This window comes from Physeter macrocephalus, chromosome 8 (genome assembly GCF_002837175.3).
Source record: "Physeter macrocephalus isolate SW-GA chromosome 8, ASM283717v5, whole genome shotgun sequence".
In the NCBI taxonomy this organism is placed as follows: Eukaryota; Metazoa; Chordata; class Mammalia; order Artiodactyla; family Physeteridae; genus Physeter; species Physeter macrocephalus.
In genome coordinates, this window is record NC_041221.1 from 29,315,858 (window position 1) to 29,334,408 (window position 18,551).

General features: G+C 41.0%; 1 protein-coding gene across 2 annotated transcripts in view; it reads left to right on the forward strand.

Moving 5' to 3' along the window:
- The window catches only part of FBXL7 (F-box and leucine rich repeat protein 7), a 457,095-nt gene that overhangs the window by 282,337 nt on the left and 156,207 nt on the right, over positions 1–18,551 (forward strand). Inside the window, exon 1 of one of the 2 annotated variants that reach the window (XM_055086513.1) lies at positions 3,175–3,385. The exons of the other annotated variant lie outside the window; for it this stretch is intronic. Within the exon in view, the coding sequence (XP_054942488.1) occupies positions 3,259–3,385 (127 nt within the window). The 5' untranslated portion in view covers positions 3,175–3,258. Of the gene's footprint in view, positions 1–3,174; positions 3,386–18,551 lie in introns of those variants that run through there. 2 annotated transcript variants of the gene reach the window in all.

Here is an 18,551-nt window from a genome sequence, read left to right on the forward strand (position 1 = left end):
CGTTTTCCAGCTTGATGTTAAGGCTTCGACCCGTTCTAGTACTTCGTGGTAATTCTTTTTAATTACCCATGAATATCTAAGTGTCTTCTGGCTCTACCTCAGTCCTAGTATGGCAGCTTCACCTATGACATTGGTTCTCAACTGGGGGTGATTTTGCTCCCAAGGGAACATTTGGAAACATCTGGAGACATTTTGCTTGACTCATCTGGGGGGTGGAATGCTACTGGCACTTAGTGGGTGGAGACCAGAGACGCTGCTGAGCATCCTACAATGCACAGGACAGCCCGTGACAGCAAAGAATTGTCTGGCTTCAAATACCAATAGAACCAAAGTGAAGGAACCTCAACCTGTACCTGGACATTGATTCATTCATTATTTACCCTCCGTGCTAATGTTTCTCTCCACTTAAATATCTTAGATACTTGCAGTGACTAATTATATTTAAGAAATAACAAAAGAAAAAGAAAAAATGATGACCCAAATCCTCAGAGCATCATGTTGGCTAGTTAATAGCTACATAAAGGAGTAGGGCTAACATGTCTTCGTAATTTCAAGACTTCCAAGTCTGCTTGTGAGTTAAATCTGTAAGAACTTGGTGACAAATTTGGTAAAGGGGTGTCCTCAGTCATTTTTTTGCAGTCATTTTTCCTGCAAAGCATTATTCATGGAGGAAAACCTCAAGAATGAAATGAACTGACAAAATGAATTGTAGAATGGCTTTGGTGAAATGCATCGCATTACTTCTGAATGCCCCCTGCCTTGACCTTCCCAGCTCACCGAAGTAACCTCCCTGAGGAAGCTTGCCTTGCCAAAGCCCTGGGGACTCCTCTTCCTCTTTGGCTGGATGAATTGCAAAAAGGCACCCTTTTCTGAGCTTTGCACTCTCAAGCCAGGGTCAGGTTTTGATGGGTACACGCTGGCTGGCTTCCAGCCTCATTTTGCAGGGCGCCAGGTGCTTTTGTACAGGACACAACTTGCACAGACCTATACAACAGCCCTGCTGGAGCACTGTCTTTATGATGAGGATCCTTTTTGGTTTTTATTTACTGTGCAAATATGTGTGAAGTGCCTACTGTGTGTCCATTGTAGGCACTTGAGTAGGCTGGTAAATAAAGTAGGTAAAGATCCCCACCCTCAAGGAACTTATATTCTGGTGGGGTTTACAGTCTAATGGAGCTTGTGTTTGAAGTTTGTGATGTAAAGTTAGTAATGACTGTGTACTCTGGGTGAAAGATAATGAACTGCTGAAGATTTTCATCATTAGATGCAGAGAGTAGTGGCCTGGTTTCAATCTTAACCAGCGCCCTGGACTGGGCTTTCTTCCTGCAGCAGGATGTTCAGCTGACCTCATCCTGAGGTCTAGCACAGCTTCCTTCTTGCATTACTTGCTGTAACACTATTCTCTGCCCTCAAGCCTGTGCTCGTGGCCTGGCTTGGTGAAGAAGAAAGCATTTTACCCCCTGCCTGGCTCTTACCACTCGGAGCAGCCCCACCTGTGGATCCTGGCAAGTCTCTGATTGAACATTTGACTTCAAAGCTCCATTCTAAATTTATGAGACGTTTCCTGCCCTTTTGGTTTTGTTTTGCATCTTTTGCCCTTGGGTACCCAAAACCTGTGTCTTGGGCCATATTGGTCAGAAGCCTTCCTGTGTGTTTTTTCGGTTTGGGGGTTTGGGGTTTGCTGTTGGGCAATGTCATGAGTGGCTGCTTTGCTCCACTTTTTATATGTCACTGTCACCATCCTTTTAACTGTAGTCTTAGCGCAAAGCATGTAACGGACAGAAAACCAAAAAGTAAAGCTGATAAAGCCGGCAGCAGTGAGCAGCTCACGTTGAGTGGAATGCAGCTCTGAAGTGTACTTGCTGAGGTGTGAGTTACCCTCAGTCTTTCCTTTAATATCTGGAAGGAAACAATCCCCAAACCGACATGATATAAATTACTAAGCTCGGTCATTCCTGTTCTAAATTATGTCAAATTATGTCTATTACATTGAAAGAGAAAGATGAATTAATTTTTTCCAAAGGACAGAAGTCGTTTGTCATCATTCAAACATATTCCTCTTTCTGTGTTTTGATTCTGAGATACTGTAACTTCTGGGGGTTGTGTGCTTTCAGGGAGATACTGGCATGATAGTCAGTCAAGCTGAACTCCTAGTTTCTTCATTGTTTTTGAAAACTTACCTTTTGTTTCCATAAGGCTCTGGCCTTACGGTACAACTCTTCTTTTTACCTTTTCTTTGGTCAACGTTTCTTTTTACCTACAGTACAACTTTTCTTTTTACCTTTTCTTTGGTCCATTGCCAGGTGGTAACTAGAATTTGGGTGGTGATAAAGGGGGACCATCAGGAGACGGAAAGATGTATGTAATGTGATAGAGTTTGAAAGGAGGGTTCTCACGTGAACTTTGATGTTCGGATTAGAACTCTGTTGACCTGGAAGCCAGGCCGGACTTCCTGTTGCACAGGGAGGCATCTCTGGGTATGGGTTGGTTCCGAAAACCCTTGGCTATGATTATTTTGGAACCTACTAAGGATTTTTGATATCTTCTACATGAGTTTAGACTCATTTGTAAAGCTTGAGAGTATTTGAGACCATAGGATTCCTATATAAATTGAATGGAATCGCATGCCTTTCCTATCATTTTAGAGAGTGAGTATTACAATAAGTAGAATTGTAATTCGGTGAGATTGTAAATTGTAAATCGGTGAGATTCGGGGCTTGCTGTCAGTTTTTAACAATATGTACCAAACAGAGGAATGCAGTAGGCATGGCATGCGACAATGGCTCATCTTCAAAATGCATTCTTGTTTAGTGTTTGGAGTATTTGCTCCCATTGCTTTTGTAGTGGGTTTAGATATGAAGTTATATTTTTTTCTCAGATTAATATGTGAGTAAGAATGTGTTCCCTGGATGCATAAAGATTACCCAGCAGCAGGAGGGCAACCCAGGAGTTAGCTGCTCAGCAGTGGGGAAACTGGTAATAGATTAAAAATGGATAATCCACAGAGTGAATAAAAATCAGGCAGAGCTGCAAATCCCCAATGCCATTCTCATTCAATATCGTTTCACGGAATGGGGAAATCAAGTATTTTACCTTGCTAAGTAACGATAAGGTTTGTCGTAAAAGAGTAATAAGCTCCTCTCGCAAAAATTTTAATATTTTATTCCTCATCCATCTTCAGAATTTAGCTTCGGGTGCTCACAGTTTGCAAGTAACTCCACATGGAGGATGAACCTAAAATAAAATCTTGTGAAAAAAATGAAAAGGAGCGTGTGCCTCAGATGTGTTCTCCAGAGGCATGTGTTACAACAGAAGGAGCTCAGATGGATGAGTGGGCCGTTCGCCTGTGCTTTGTCAGGAAGTTTTCATGGACCGAAAATGTCAGGTAAAGGAAACCTAGTGTGAGAAATAATCAACAAAGCTGAGTTTCCCAAAGCATTTTATTTTATTTTATTTTAATCTCAAAATTTTGGATTTGCTCCAACCCACCAGTACCACCAAGGCAAGTAACAGGATGTGAAAATTGAGAATTTCAAAATACTAAGATTTTGGATTTAAAAAAAAAGCCTGGGCACAATATGCATCTTAATATGCAACCAAAGAATTTGTAAACATCTCACTGAATCTGTAGGGGAAGATCTTAACGAATATACGCAGTCAAAGAATGATAAATGGGATTCAGTAGGATTGTGTCATGGTTGCTAATTTACTATGTATCAAAATTCCTAGTGTGTTGTTTACTGACTGCACTTTTTATTGCTCCATTTTAGGAAATGTAGGTATATTCATAGACACTTGTATAAATTCAACCCCAACCTCAGTCCCCCAATCTTTCTTTTACAGTCACGTCTTAAATTCATCAACTATGAATTACCCTTCTAGAAAGTTCTGGGGGAACTGTAAACTACTCCAGGGACGACTGTACTTTCACTACCGTCCTTCATTCTTGTTTCAGAATGATGTGTCCAGGGATTTGTCCTCGGTTTAATCAGTCTTTTTCTTCAGCAAAATGTTGGCCTTAGGGCAGTGTTGTTTCTGTTGTGATAAGCCTTTGTACATTTCTGTCACTTCAATTCAAGTAGGACTTGGCTGTCGAGCAGTGCACTCGGGGGCTGCGACGCTGCCTGCACAGAGGGCTGGAATCTCGGGAGCAGGCGTGGGCTGGACACCCCGCCAGACCCACGCTCTCTAGGACACACTCCTTTTTATTTCTTCTAGTGTTTGAGACTGATGAATTCACTAAGCACTTGAATATCTGCTACTTTATTCTTTCAGCAGACAGTTTGTTTATTGAGAGCTTATTTTGGCAAGTGAATAATCAGCTCTCTGAACAAGCTCAAGGACGATCAAGGGGAATAATTGACCTCAACTTTAGATGATCCACATTTTTACTGTTAGTCTTTGTGACTTTGCAGAGCAGTTGATCCCAACCGGCTTGCTGTCTCCCCAGTCTGTGAGAGTACATCAAAAGCTCTAAAGTGCGCTCAGAAATCAAGTTGTAAAAGCCCTCCTGACTGTCAAAACTCTATGTGATTTTTAAAAATCTGCAGATCAGGAGGTGTGGACAGGAGATTCTCATGGCCCTTTGTTCTAAAGGCAGAACCCATAAATCTATGTTGTATGGCTTTTCCCCCTTCAGAACTTTAATTAGTACAAATTCATTACTTGTGTTATTATTGACCACTGTTAATCAGACGTAGTCAAAGGATCTAGTTGTCCTAATGGATATGTTTATCGTTTCCTAGAAGATTTAGATGTTTGCAGGGAGGGTAAAAATAATGGGACCAAGCAATGGCACATGCCTGTAGAGCAAGAGTCTTCAATTCTCACTACCTCCAAGGTTTATATTTATATTTATAAAAGATTTATATTTACTGGCTTGGGTTTATTCGTTTGGGACAGGGTCAGCAAACTGGCATAATGAACAATAATGCTGTTCTGGAACACGGAAAGCCCTGGATTATCAGATGTGGGTTTTAGCCTTGACTTCACCACGAACTTAGGTGTGAAGCCATGGATAACTCATTTAACTTCTGTAGTCTCAGTATGCTTATCTGAATGAATAGGTTGGGTGAGATCAGTGGTTCTCAAACTTGAGTGTGTAACAGGACCAACTAGGGGGCTTGTTAAATTGAAATCACTGGACCTCACCTCCAGATTTGGCGGAGCGGGGGTGGCCTGAGAAGTTAGTTGCCTTTTTAACAAGGTCCCAGGTAGTGCTGACGCCGCTGGCCCATGAACCACACTTTGAGAATGACTGGCTTGGTGATTTCTCTGACTACTTCCAGCGTTAACTTTGGACGACGGCTTCATGCCCAGTGGCTGTAATAGCCTATTTGGAGCTTCTGAATGCACTGGCTCTGGAAGGTGCAGTTGGGGAAGTGTTACCAGTAGACCTTAATAAGAACAGAAATTTGGGTCTGTTCAGTGGTGGGAAGGCCCCAGATATTAACAGTAACCCTGAACTCGTGGTGAAAGACTCCAAAAAGTTGGTGCACAGGAGTTTCGCGGCAGGAAGACCACAGTGGCGGTGGCTAGAAGGAACTGGGCATTTACTTGGGGTGATGAGTTTAGTATAAATGATGTGACATATTTCAGCCAGTTTAGGGACATTGGGTACGGAAGAAAAGAATAATGTGATTCGCAAGACAGTCACTGCCCTGCCAACACTCTTCGTATTTCTAACATTAATGTAACTTTTACTATCAATGAGAAAGTTGTACTATCCTACAAATAAAATTAAATTAAGCAAGCTGTGGTCGTATCTGTATCCCCACTATCCTTCAGCAACTGTGAAATAAATCCATGTGCACAAAACATGCACAACAGTAACTAAGAATAGTGTTGGCTTTTTTCTTTGTTGTCTGGACTCTCACTGGCTCTATTAGTGATTCTGGAAAGCATTAAATCCTTGGCGTTTTCGAACCTTGCCCACAATAGTATTAAGTTGTTTTCAAGTACATCTCACTTCCTGCTATTAGGAAAATTCTTGCTTACTCCAAGGACCAAAGTACTTGACTTTTAGATGCAGACTAGGAAATGAGAGAGGGACTGATTAACACAATTTTATAGCTGTAATTTTTGGGGGGAAGATAAAGGGGCATGGCTGGAATTTATTTCTGAATATTTAGGAAATTTCATCTGCCCCAGTTGTTCAAGATTTCTGATTTGCTGAAACAGTTTCCAAAACCCCATAATGTTCCTCAGATTTTCATACCAGACTATTGGCTGAAAACAAGTTTGTAAATATAAACTCTGTACATCTTAGGGAAGCCTCAGCTTAGAAGAAATTTTTGTAATTTAGTAGATAAAAGTGGTCCTGTGTGCACTGGCAAAAAGAATGTGATTGAGAAATATCAATAGATCCCATCCATGATCATCTCTAATTGAAAAATAGGATGGAGGCACTGAAAATATGAATGATCAGGCAGGCATAAAAGATGGATATCCAAGGGGCTGGCTGGATCTACTGTGTGTGCGTGTGTCTGTCTGTGTGTGTGTGACTCACTCGCTCTCTCCCTCTCTTTCCCCTCTACAAATAAAATTTACATCACCTACCCATCTCATGGGAGGGCAGTTTCTGCACACCAACAAGCATAAAGCTTTCAGCAAATAGCTATACTTTGCCTGGGCAGCCAGACTTAGGAAACCTCAGTTTGTGACTTAACCGAAGACAATTTTTCAAAGGGCATCCAGGAGAAATCTCCTTGGCCCCTTGCCTTCCTTCCTCCATCAGGGCAAACACTCTCCATGATATCTGGAAATAACCAACAACAGTAGCCGACCAATACAGATTCCTAGACAGTAAGAAATAGCCAGACATATGTTATCAACCAGTGTATAAAACATGGCGACTAGTTCACAGGTTGCTTTGAAGACAACAGCTGGAGTAAACTGAGAAAGGCTGGCACAGAAGAAATCTGTTGCGTTCCAATGCCTGGGCCAGAAAATACTTGTTGCTTCTGCTGAATCAACTGCATTCTGGTTTTCCGTGATAGTGGAGGGGGAAGTCGGGGCAGGAGGAGAAGAGGTGACTTCTTCCAGACTCCCCTGCTGGCTGATTGCATTCAAAGCATCTAGTTAATGAGAATTTGACGTAGAATAAGTAAATTGGGATTTCCAGTATACTGAGAATTTTCACAGTTCCAGAGTTATTTGTGAAGCAGTCCAATCTAGTCACTGATTTGCATGTTTCTGAAATCTTAAAGGATTCTCCTAAGACCTGGCTCAGATTTTTTTCCGTTAAATCTAGATGGTGTTTTCAAATATTTCACTCCACTATATTTCACTTGAAAAATGTAAGCTTCATACATACCATTTAATAATTTCTTACATCAAGAGGAAGCAAAAAAAGAGCAATCCTCTCCATGTTTCGATTTTCTATATTTCTTTCTGCCTTCGTGTAAAGGGAAATACTTTATTTAGTTTTATGATAGCATACCTATACATTTTCATTCTCATTTCCTCCCCTCCTTGTAAGGATTTCAGTGTTAGCTGAAAGCAAATTACCTCCTTTCTATTTTTTTCTCATTTTCATAATCTGTTACTATCCATTTGGAAACATTTGGTCTAATCAATAATGTTGCTTCCAGGTGACAAAAATATCAATAGCAAAGGGTTAAAAGTAATGAAAAGGGCATCCTGATATTACTTCTTATATTCATTGAACCAAATTGTTCTCAGTCCATCCTCTCCCCAAGAAAAAGACGGATTTGAGTTGGAGTGTTCAATCCAAATAGCTCTGTCTTGCTCTGGCTTATGCCAGGGCCGTGCAGTGTAAATCACAAGAAAAGTCTTGAAGTCACTAAGTGTTGAGACAGATGGATCATTCTTAGGGTATCAGCGTTGGATGCAGATAGTTGAAAGCCGTATGACCCTAGTTTTACTAGCTATGCTGTCCTTAACCAGGAAAAAGAAGGGCTTCAAAGATCGAGTCCCCACAGCCATACAAGGGTGTCCATTTGTATGAGTGGGTCATTTTTAATGACTTGCCAACAGCCCCTTGTAAAATGTGCAGTTGAAGTCGTTAAGATATCAGTTTCCAGTCTGATCTTTCCCTCATTCTCAAATGTGTTAATGAACTCAGTGTATTCTTGAGCATTATCTAATATGAGAAATAACTTTGATGGACAAATAATAAGAAAGGGAAAAAAATGTTTTTAAGATCTACCAAACTTAAAAAATTTGGCAGCCTAGGGGGCTTCCCTGGTGGCACAGTGGTTGAGAGTCCGCCTGCCGATGCGGGGGACCCAGGTTCGAGCCCCGGTCCGGGAAGATCCCACATGCCACGGAGCGGCTGGGCCCGTGAGCCACGGCCGCTGAGCCTGCGCGTCCGGAGCCTGTGCTCCGCAACGGGAGAGGCCACAGCAGTGAGAGGCCCGCGTACAGAAGGAAGAAAAAAAAAAAAAATTGCCAGCCTAATTTTTTATTTCTCTCCAAAGAATTAGGGTCAGTACTCTGAGCAGAAGAGTAAATACGAAGGTTTCTAAGTATCTCTTGCTGGGGGAGTGTTAGAGGTGGAAGTGTTCCTTTATGTGGCAGCAGTGCCTGCAGAGAATAGGTTAAATGGTATTTCTGTGAACCTCAGAAAGTAAATCAGGGTGAGGATTCAGGAATCAGGAATAAATGAACAATAGCTGCCTTGTCATTTCAAATTCTGAGTCTTACTCCTGCTTCAGAATCCTTTCCTAGAAGAGTGTGTTTTTTTCTTTAAAGGCAAGTTTTGTGGTTAAGAAAAGTTATCGAAGAGATGGTGAAATAACGCAAAACCAGAGAAGTCTTTGCCTTGGTTCAGGGAGGCCATGAGGAGGAAATTGACTAAAGCTGTGCAGCCCTGAGACCTGGCCGCTTACATTCCTTTACATTTTTTGCAGAATGCTTCAAATTCTTCCTATACTCCTAGGAGGCTCTCAGACTTCAGACGCTAATCCCAAGTAGAGTCACAGGGTCCGGAAGACATCAATTCACTGTGACAAACAGAAAGCTGAAGGGCATTCCTGGCAGAACCCTATGCAGATTTATTTTCTCAACAACAACAAACCTTCCTGACCAGAGGCTTTGTGTTGCTACCTTATAATACATGTAGCGGTAATAGACAAAAGAATCAAGATTTTCTCCGTATTCCAGTAGCTGCATGATGGTGGTAAACCCTTGAACTGCTGTTCTCTCATTAGTAAACTAAGAATGACTAGAATTTCTACTAACGCTCTTTTGAGGATGTAAGGAGGTTACATATGTGGACGTGCTTCGTGCGCTTAAGGCATCCCGCGAATCTCAAAGGGCTGAAGGACTGAGCTAAATGGGGACAAAGCTTCATTCAGCCAACATGAACTCATCTCAACCAACCCCTTTATAGCACATATTCATTTTCTACCCACAACTAGTTGATTCTTGTTTTCAAGTTAACGGATTAGTCCAAATGGTTTCCTTTTCTTCCTTTCTTTTCCCTTTACATTCTGTTTGGCTTTGTTGACACCTATTTCATGGTCAAATTATGATAATGATGGGAGAAATAGCAGGAAAGAATTAGGGGATCTAAGAGCCAAGTAAAGCTGGCAGAGTGAGACATAGTGATAAGCCAGGGTGGGGTTCCCATTCCTCCAGGTATCAGGGACCCCTCTCTTTAACATGAAAATATCTTGACAATCACCTATGCATTACTCCAAAATCAAATAAATGTCAACTGCTTAAAATATTTTAAAACTCAGGGGGAAAAAAAGATAAAAATACTCTAAGAAAATATAGTTTAATATTTATATAGTTTTGAGGAGAGAAAGGACTTTGTAAACATGCTGCCAAGATCAGAGGTTACAAAGGCAGCTATAATATACATAGTTGCATATCTATATAGTACATAGCTATAGATATAACATTATGAAGCTTGCACATAAAAAATAACTAAATGAAAATAAAGGTAGCCAAGAAAATGGAAAAAAGTATTTGCAACATAAGGCAGTGGCAGTATCTTAATTTATAAAGAACGCTCAGAAAACCAAAGAAAGAAAATCCTTTAACAGGAGAGGTCAAAAAAAGACTATTCACCAAAGAAAGGGGAAATACAAATGATGCAGAAACCTACTGTACAATGTTTCTCTTCACCAATTGTTAAAAAAAATGCATCTTAAACAGCTATGAGATACTCTCAAATCGGTATTGATTTTTTAAAAACAGAGAAGAAACAGGGTTCTGTGCGATGCTGGTGAGTAAAAGAGAAACACACTATCTCACAGTTGCACTCTTGAGGTGGCGAGCTGACAGGGACTGCAGCCATTACTTTCTGAGGTTCACAGGAGCAGCCATTTGGCCACACACGTTCAGACCTTCCATAGGTCACGCCCTTTGGTCCAGCAGTTCTACTTCAGGGAAAACATTCAATGCAGATAATCCATTTTATATGCAGTGATTTGTCTATGGGAGTGGTTCCCAACTGGGAATGATTTTGTCCCCCAGGGAATATTTGGCTGCGTCCGGAGAAATTTTTGGTTGTCCCAACTCGTGACAGTTGCTGCTGCAGCCAGTGGGTAGAGGCACATCCTGCAATGAGCAGGACAGACCAGCACAAAACTAAGAATTATCCAGCCTAAAGTGTTCATAGGGTTGATGGTGAAAAATCCTGGTGTACATGGATGTTTAATAAAGTGAAAAACACCCCAAAACAAAGGGCTGGCTAAATATATCGTGGTGTTTCTGTGTCATAGACCATTTCACAACAATTAAAATGTTACAGAAATATATCTATTAATATAGAAACCTTTTCACAACATATTACATGTTAAAGCCAGTCCCAAAGCAGCATGATCCCATCTTTGATTAAAAACATAGACTTAATTAAATATAATTAAATATACCCGTAGCCAAGTGCTTACAGGGGTTAGCTCCATGTAGTTGGGCTTGATCACAGGTGTTCTTTTTATTTATCTCTTTAGCCTGGTTAACTTGAATTGCCTTTATATTAAGAAAAGAATTAATAAAACAAATTCTGATAAATTTTAAAGTAAAATCCTATGATGGATTTTTACATGAGTTACCATTTTAGTATATATTGATTGAGAAGGCACACATGATAAACAGCCACTATAATTTTATTAAATCTTTAAAATATGTGTTTATTAGCAGACTAGACACTACATGCATTTGAATATGCTAATGTATTAGCCAACAAGTTGCTATCTTTTCTTGCATTTGTTAAAATAATTGCAGCCCCCGTATAAGTTTGAGGTGGACATTCTGCATCGTTGATCATCCCATAAGGTGTTTACAAAGGTGTTTACATTTTATACACTACTAGTTACTTTCTTAGGCTTTTCCTACCTAGGGAATTGAAATAAGATTGTGTCAGAATGCTGAAGCTATTATTATCATCCTATGTTAGTATAATTGTATTAAATGGCAGGCCATATTTTTAAACCTGTGAAAAATGAAAACATAAAGTGTAAACAGTATGGGATCCACAACTAACATGGAATCCAGTCTTACCAAATGATTTCGTAATAACTTTTCTCACTGATTTTATTAAAACTGAACCATGGACTTGAAAGGAGGCTGTGATAATGAAGTTACTTTCCATTTTTCTTAGATGTGATCTTTCCCAGACTTCCATTGACCATCTCTGAAATAACTTAGTACATGATGTTGACAAGCTTCTAGATTTGAAGGAACATTTTACATGTACTTATTAGAAAATAATTATGCTTTGACATTATGCTTTGTGAAATCTATATATATATATATATTTTTTTTTTTTTTCATTCTGAGCTCAGTAGTATATGTCCTGGAAATGTAAATGGTTTGTTATGACCCTAATCGTCTGTTGAATGTTTAATATGCTGTTCTCTGGAGCTGCTGATGACATTGACGTCGGTAGATATTAATTCATATATTCGCTCATGCTCCTGTTCAGTAAATATTTATTTAGCCACTAGTACATGCCGTGGCATTGGAAATATGACAAGGAACAAAACAGACAATATCCCTGCCCTCGTGGGGATTAAATCTATTGAAGAGTGATGTCTGGTCATGAGGAGTTCCGTGTCTAGTTACGGAGGAGACAGGTATGAAAGAAAATACCTCAGTACAGTTTAGTAACTGCTGTAACTGAGGTTTGTACAAGGTGCTGTCAGAGCTCAGCAGTGAGAGATCCAACCCGGCTAAAGACAAGCACACCTGAGTGAAGACTGCCTGGTGGACATGATCACATAGATGGAAACGTAGGCATTTCCCATGGGGAAGGTTATGGGAACAGGTGCCAAGGGGAGAGCTTGGCATCAGCACTGCCCAAGAAGAATAGACCTTTCTCTTGGAAATGGAATGTGAGTAAAGCAAGGTCCTCAGCACATAACTAGGTAGTATCAGTAATGAGCCAGTGACTGCCACAGACGTCCATCATTGCAGAGCCAGGGAGATCTGTGCGATTATTTGCCTCGATCACTTGTTTTTTAAAGATGAAGAAAAAAACTAGGATCAAGAGGGTCACAAAGCAGATGTAGGGCAGGACTGGAAACACCTTCAGCCTCCTGCTGGGGCAGGGGTCACTGCTTTCCTTATAGTCTGGCCAGTTTTACACCAAGTTACACACATTGACAAGGCACGCATGTACCACACCTAATCATCGTTCTGTGTTTATTCATATCGTATAGAAATGATTAACTGTGGTGTTCCCATATATGAAATAAAGAGATATTACTTGACAACACATTGATTATATATTCATTTTCAGGCACATCTTTATTGTGTGTACACAAAGTACATTTGAATGGCCTGAGTATTGGAGAAGCAGAAAAATAAGATGAGAGTCCTGGATGGAAGTGTTCAAGATCCACCATGTTTTAGCTAGATAGCCGCTGAGATTTTCCACAGGCTCATCCTCGCCTAATAGACTGGAATTTACACGGGAATTAAGCTCTTTGACTTTTTGTGGCTGTTTCAAATAGTAGGTGACCAGGCACTCTGGACCCAGGACTCACTATTTTGCAGAGCAAAGATGTCATCCCCATAACCAAGATCGAGCCAGGAAGGTGGGGACCAAGGCACTGTGCAGGAATTCACGGCAAGATTTACTGTCTCTCTTGGAATCAAATGGCAGAGGGAAATGGGAGGGCAAAAGTGGGAGTAATGAGGATAAACTTAAAAAACTAAGATACAGAAAGTCACACAGCAGATGTAGGGCAGAGCTGGGAACACCTCAGCCTCCTGCTGGGGCAGGGGTCGCTGCTCTCCTTATCGTCTGGACAGCTGTACACCAAGTTACATACATTGACAAGGCCTGCACCTACTTTTAAGTCATAGATTGTCTGGATCGATGAGTTTATTGAACAAAATAATTAACTCCCACATAGCAAAGTGTCAAATGAGAAATATTTTAGCAACTAGCAATAGCTAGGGAATAAAGCAGAAAAATAAGCAGACATTTGTGTTTCAAAGTGACCATGGACAGTTACAAGAATCTTGTTGCCTGAATGGAAAATGAAAGAGGTAAGAATTGTGAAAATCATTCATCTTTCTTCTGGACAACCACTTCCCTCTCCTGGCTGTTCTGTCCATTGTCTTGGTTAGGTACAGTGTTTGTGCATGCGAACAAAGGAGTATTTGAGAAGTAGAATTATGTTGACATTGGAAGCAATTTGTTTCTTCCATTTCCTTTCCATTGCTTCAGTGTTAGTTTCTGAGTAATTTACAGCATTAATTTTTTAAGTAGGTAATTTCCTTTTCCCTGTCTTTAAAAATAATTGTTGGGCTTCCCTGGTGGTGCAGTGGTTGAGAGTCCGCCTGCCGATGCAGGGGACGCGGGTTCGTGCCCCGGTCCGGGAAGATCCCACATGTCGCGGAGCGGCTGGGCCCGTGAGCCACGGCCGCTGAGCCTGCGCGTCCGGAGCCCGTGCTCCGGAAAGAGAGAGGCCCGCGTACCGCAAAAAAAAAAAAAAAAAATTGTTTATGGCTGACTTGGTGCCAAAAATATCACAGTTAGCTTTTGGGTAGGAGAGTGCCTTAAACAGGGACTCCGTGCTTCCAAAGGTGTTCATGTACATGAACAGGGCCTAGGGCTTCATGGCTGTACATCTCTGCTCTTCTGGGTCTGCAGAGAGGTCTGCCTAAGCCCTGTGTCGTAAGCACAGAGCTTCCTGGTTCTTCACAACCTTGAACTTGGTGAAGTTTGTAAACAAATATTTATTCATTTCATTCCATTGAATCTCTTCATTTCTGCAACTGCGCCATTATTTACTTCTTTTCCTAGAAGTCATTTAAAAGCAAACCCTAGTTGGAAATTATCTTAAAATATGTTTGAATCACTTTTTAAAATAAAAGTTTTCCAACTTTCTTTAACAAATGTGGGCTCCCAACATGAATATGTCACCGTGTTATCAATTGCCACATAACAAATTACCCCCAAACTTAATAGCTTAATGCAATGCACATTTATTATTTCACAGTTCCCGTGGATAAAGAATCCAGGCACGGTTTAATTGGGCTTTTAGCTTCAAGGTCTTGAGATGTTGTCTGGGGCTGTGGTCACCTCAAGGATTGGCCAGGAAAGAGTCGCTTCTGAACTCATGTCATTGTTGGCAGGATTGAGTTTCTCACAAGTTGTTGGGCTGAGTGTCTCAGTTCCTCTCTGCCTGTTAGTCAGATGTGGTCATGGGTTCATTGCCTGTGGGGGGCCTCTGCAGTATGGTAGCTTGCTTCCTCAAAACCAGCAAGAGGGAGAGTCTGCTCGCAAGATGGAAGTCACACTCTTTTATAACCTAACCATGGAAGTGACATCACTTCACCTTTGCCTGATTCTATTGGTTAGAAGCACACTTGGGGGCGGGGAGGGGAGGATCCACAATAAAAGGTGTCCGCGGAGTGGAGCCTTTTGTAAGTTGAAATGGCATAAAGCAAAGAAGCAGTTACCTTCATTTGTAAAAGCAAAAATCCTCTTAGGATTTCTTTCATTATCGAAAACAGGTACTAATGTAGGTCTTTGGTAAAAATGAAGTGGTGTAAAGTGAACTTTTGAAAAGCAGGGGACACCTGTATTCCCAACAATCACTAAGGCAGTTCTAGGTACTTTTCCCGTAAGCATCTTTGCTACAAACATTTTTGCCGCATTGCTAATTGGCTGTAAAGGAATTTTGCTGTAAAAGACAAACTAATGAAAAATAAAAGAGGATCATTAAAAAGGACAGAGTGAAACACGAGAAATAAATAACAAAATTTGAAAGACTCTATTGTGAAATACAAAATATTTAAATACATAAAAACGCGTGTAGATTCATGGCAGTACTGCACAAATAATTGATTTTATTTTGTGGATTGTACCTAAGCAGTTGTCTTCCAAGTCTTTCGTTCATAGTATTTTATACTTATTTTTTTTCCTTGTTAATTTGTCCTCTCACTCAGCGTCACACCTTTTCTTTTTCATTAAAATTTCTTCCTTCCTTAAGAGAGGTATCAGTTTCCAAACACTAGGCTGCATGTTTGTAACCGAGCTTTGTATTGCATTGTGGAAGCCTCTGCACCGCTGTTCATATCACATGGCTCTTGATAGACGTTACAAAGTTCTGTGGGAAACGTAGATTCAACTCCGCACCTTCGAGGCCCTCGGCCTCCTTTTTCCTCCAGTGTGGTGTGTTTCAAAATAAAGAGCCACTCTTGGGGCAAATCATCATCACCTGTCAGCTGGATAAAGCCATCACCACTAATGTTGCTAACTGGAAGAAATGCTAACACATTTCAACCGGTTCAGACAGACTGTCAAACCCAAAAACCGTCAGTCGGTTATTCTATTTTTCATGGCGAAATTATTTACTGCCAATTAGTTATGCGGAAAAAATGTTTGCAGCAAAAATGCTGCAGCAAACATGGTTATGGCAGAAGAAGCCTATGGTGAAAATTCCGGGCACGGTCTTAGACATGTGTGCACCCTTCTACACTGAATTATAATAGTCTTTTGATATGTCGGTCTCCCTCACTGCTCACAGAGGTACTTCAGAACTAGAACGATGTCTTCATTTTCATATCCCTGGACAGGAGTCTTATATGAAGTAGGCATTCCGTGAACGTTTACCATTTAGTTAAGCTATATGGAACTGGCTTGTTGCCATTGGCTTTATCTTGTCTTCCTCACCTTAGAGTGGAGGGGCAAATATAAGTGAGGATTCAGGAACCTAATATTTAAAAGTCTACCTTCAAGTTTCCACTTCCATTATTATGTATAAATCCATGATTGTTTTGGAATCAAACTGTTCTTATTTTAAAATTGCCTCTCATTAGAGTATATTTCCTCTTCCCAAATAAAAAAGGGATTAATAACTTCCCTATCAAGTTATTCTGTCTCATATTTGATTTTTGTGTTTTTCTCCACCTTCATCAAACCAAGTAAATGGGGGAAGAAAACAAGTTTTCTAATTGTTCGATGTTAATGAAGAAACTCAATCCACTGTAAATGCACCTGCTACATTCTACCGTGACGGACAGGGCAGTCTGAAAAGAGGACAGTTTTCCTCTAAGCATCCTTGCTTTTCCCTCTCACACCGATGATAAATAATTCTGTTTTCAAAATCTACAGTTTTTATTTAAAAGTGTCTTAAACTACTAGGAAACAGTTTAACACTGTTTTACTCTAAGGGTGATATCCCATAGCATGCCACAGGCCAAAATTAAGGCTGGGCTCTGATTTGCTAATGTGGGGTTTGTGTCTTCCCCAGAAATCGCAGCCTTTTCAGTGTGCAGAAGGCTACGTGGAACTGTTTTTCTAAACCCCAGAACGACAATGGATGTTTAGCATATGTTTCCCTACAACTTGGTTGTGAATGTATAGAGCTACTCTTGGAATAAGCAAAAACCGGGACGCCAAACCCAGCAAGCATATATATAAAGAACGTTTGCAGAAGGTTCATTACAATACAATAAATGCAATCAATTTCGCGGAGACCTATTCTCGTTTCTTACTGCTCGTCATTGCTGATTCACTATTATTTTCAATATTATCCTGTTAGTTTTATGTATATGATGAGGCGTCAGTATTATCTAGCACAAAGAGATAAATATTTGATGACAAAAGCAGATGCCACTAGGAAAGCATACACACAGATTGTACTTAAAATAAACTGTACGATCGTTCATAACATGACTATTTTTTTTCTTTTTGCGGTACGTGGGCCTCTCACTGTTGTGGCCTCTCCCTGTTGCGGGGCACAGGCTCCGGACGCGCAGGCTCAGCGGCCATGGCTCACGGGCCCAGCCGCTCCGCGGCATGTGGGATCTTCCCGGACCGGGGCACGAACCCGTGTTCCCCGCATCGGCAGGCAGGCTCTCAACCACTGCACCACCAGGGAAGCCCTAACATGACTATTTTTTAATCTAAGAAAGGAATAATATATGTACATATGGCAAGAAATTTTGTCATATTCCTATGTTTTACTACTTTTTGTCAAGTTTCCTTAAGAACAATTATCCCCCTTTGACCTCTTCAACATCATAATAACAATATTCAAAGATGCAATACGTCCCTTTGCTTTGGTTAACAAGTACACGGTTTAACCAGCATCAGAATTAGAAATCTGTTGTTGTTTTTTGTTTTTCTACTGGTGTAGAGGGAAATGAATACCTTTAAATGATGTTGTCCTTTTTTCATGTGCTTTGATACCCTTTTATTCTAAGGGTAGTGTGAGCTCTAAAAGCAAGTACCCATCATTTGCTTAAAGAGTAACATCCTCACAGGTTTGCTCATTCTCAAGCCCCAGAATAGAAACATAATGAAAAAAAAAAAAAAAAAAAAAAAAGAAACATAATGTAGAGCACCAGTGGAAAGCAAAGAAGACCACCGACATTTAGAATTTGGACCTTGGTAAACTGTCCTCTTCTGAGATCGTGCCATCAGTAGTGATAGTACAGGCATTGTGCTGTACTCTGAGCGTGCTGAGTTTCTCCATTAGCGCTGTGCCAGGCAAGGCTCCACTCCGAGCTACATCCCTGGGCACTGCGGCTGCAGTGGTGCATGAGACAGCAACTGGAGGACGCCTGTCTGCGCTAGACATGGCGATGTAACCATACATCAAAGTCCAGAACTGTGGACATTTTCATGCATTTGACTCGCATCTCAGGGCAGTCAAGTCTCAGTTTATCAAAAGTTCAGAGTCAAGATGCCTCGTTTAGGGAAATGCTCCCGGGTATTGATCCAAAATATTGGCATAATATTTAAGTTCATTTGCCAAGATCATAAATCATTCTAATTCCATGACCAGGCAGGCAGCAGGGCATCCAGGTGAGGAGGCTGTGTGGGGAGCCCTGGCTGCACTCCCTGCTGCTTTGCCACATGACCTCTGGCATGCGGCTTCCTCTGCCCCCACAGGGGAATGTAAGGACACTGCACTTCCTGAGACAGCCCAGTGCTCCGCGTTGGAATTCTCTAATGAATGATACTGTCCCTATTTAGCTAATTGTCACCATTCGAGCATATATCTTTTTTTTTTTTTTTTTTTCTGTACGCGGGCCTCTCACTGTTGTGGCCTCTCCCGTTGCGGAGCACAGGCTCCGGACGCGCAGGCTCAGCGGCCATGGCTCACGGGCCT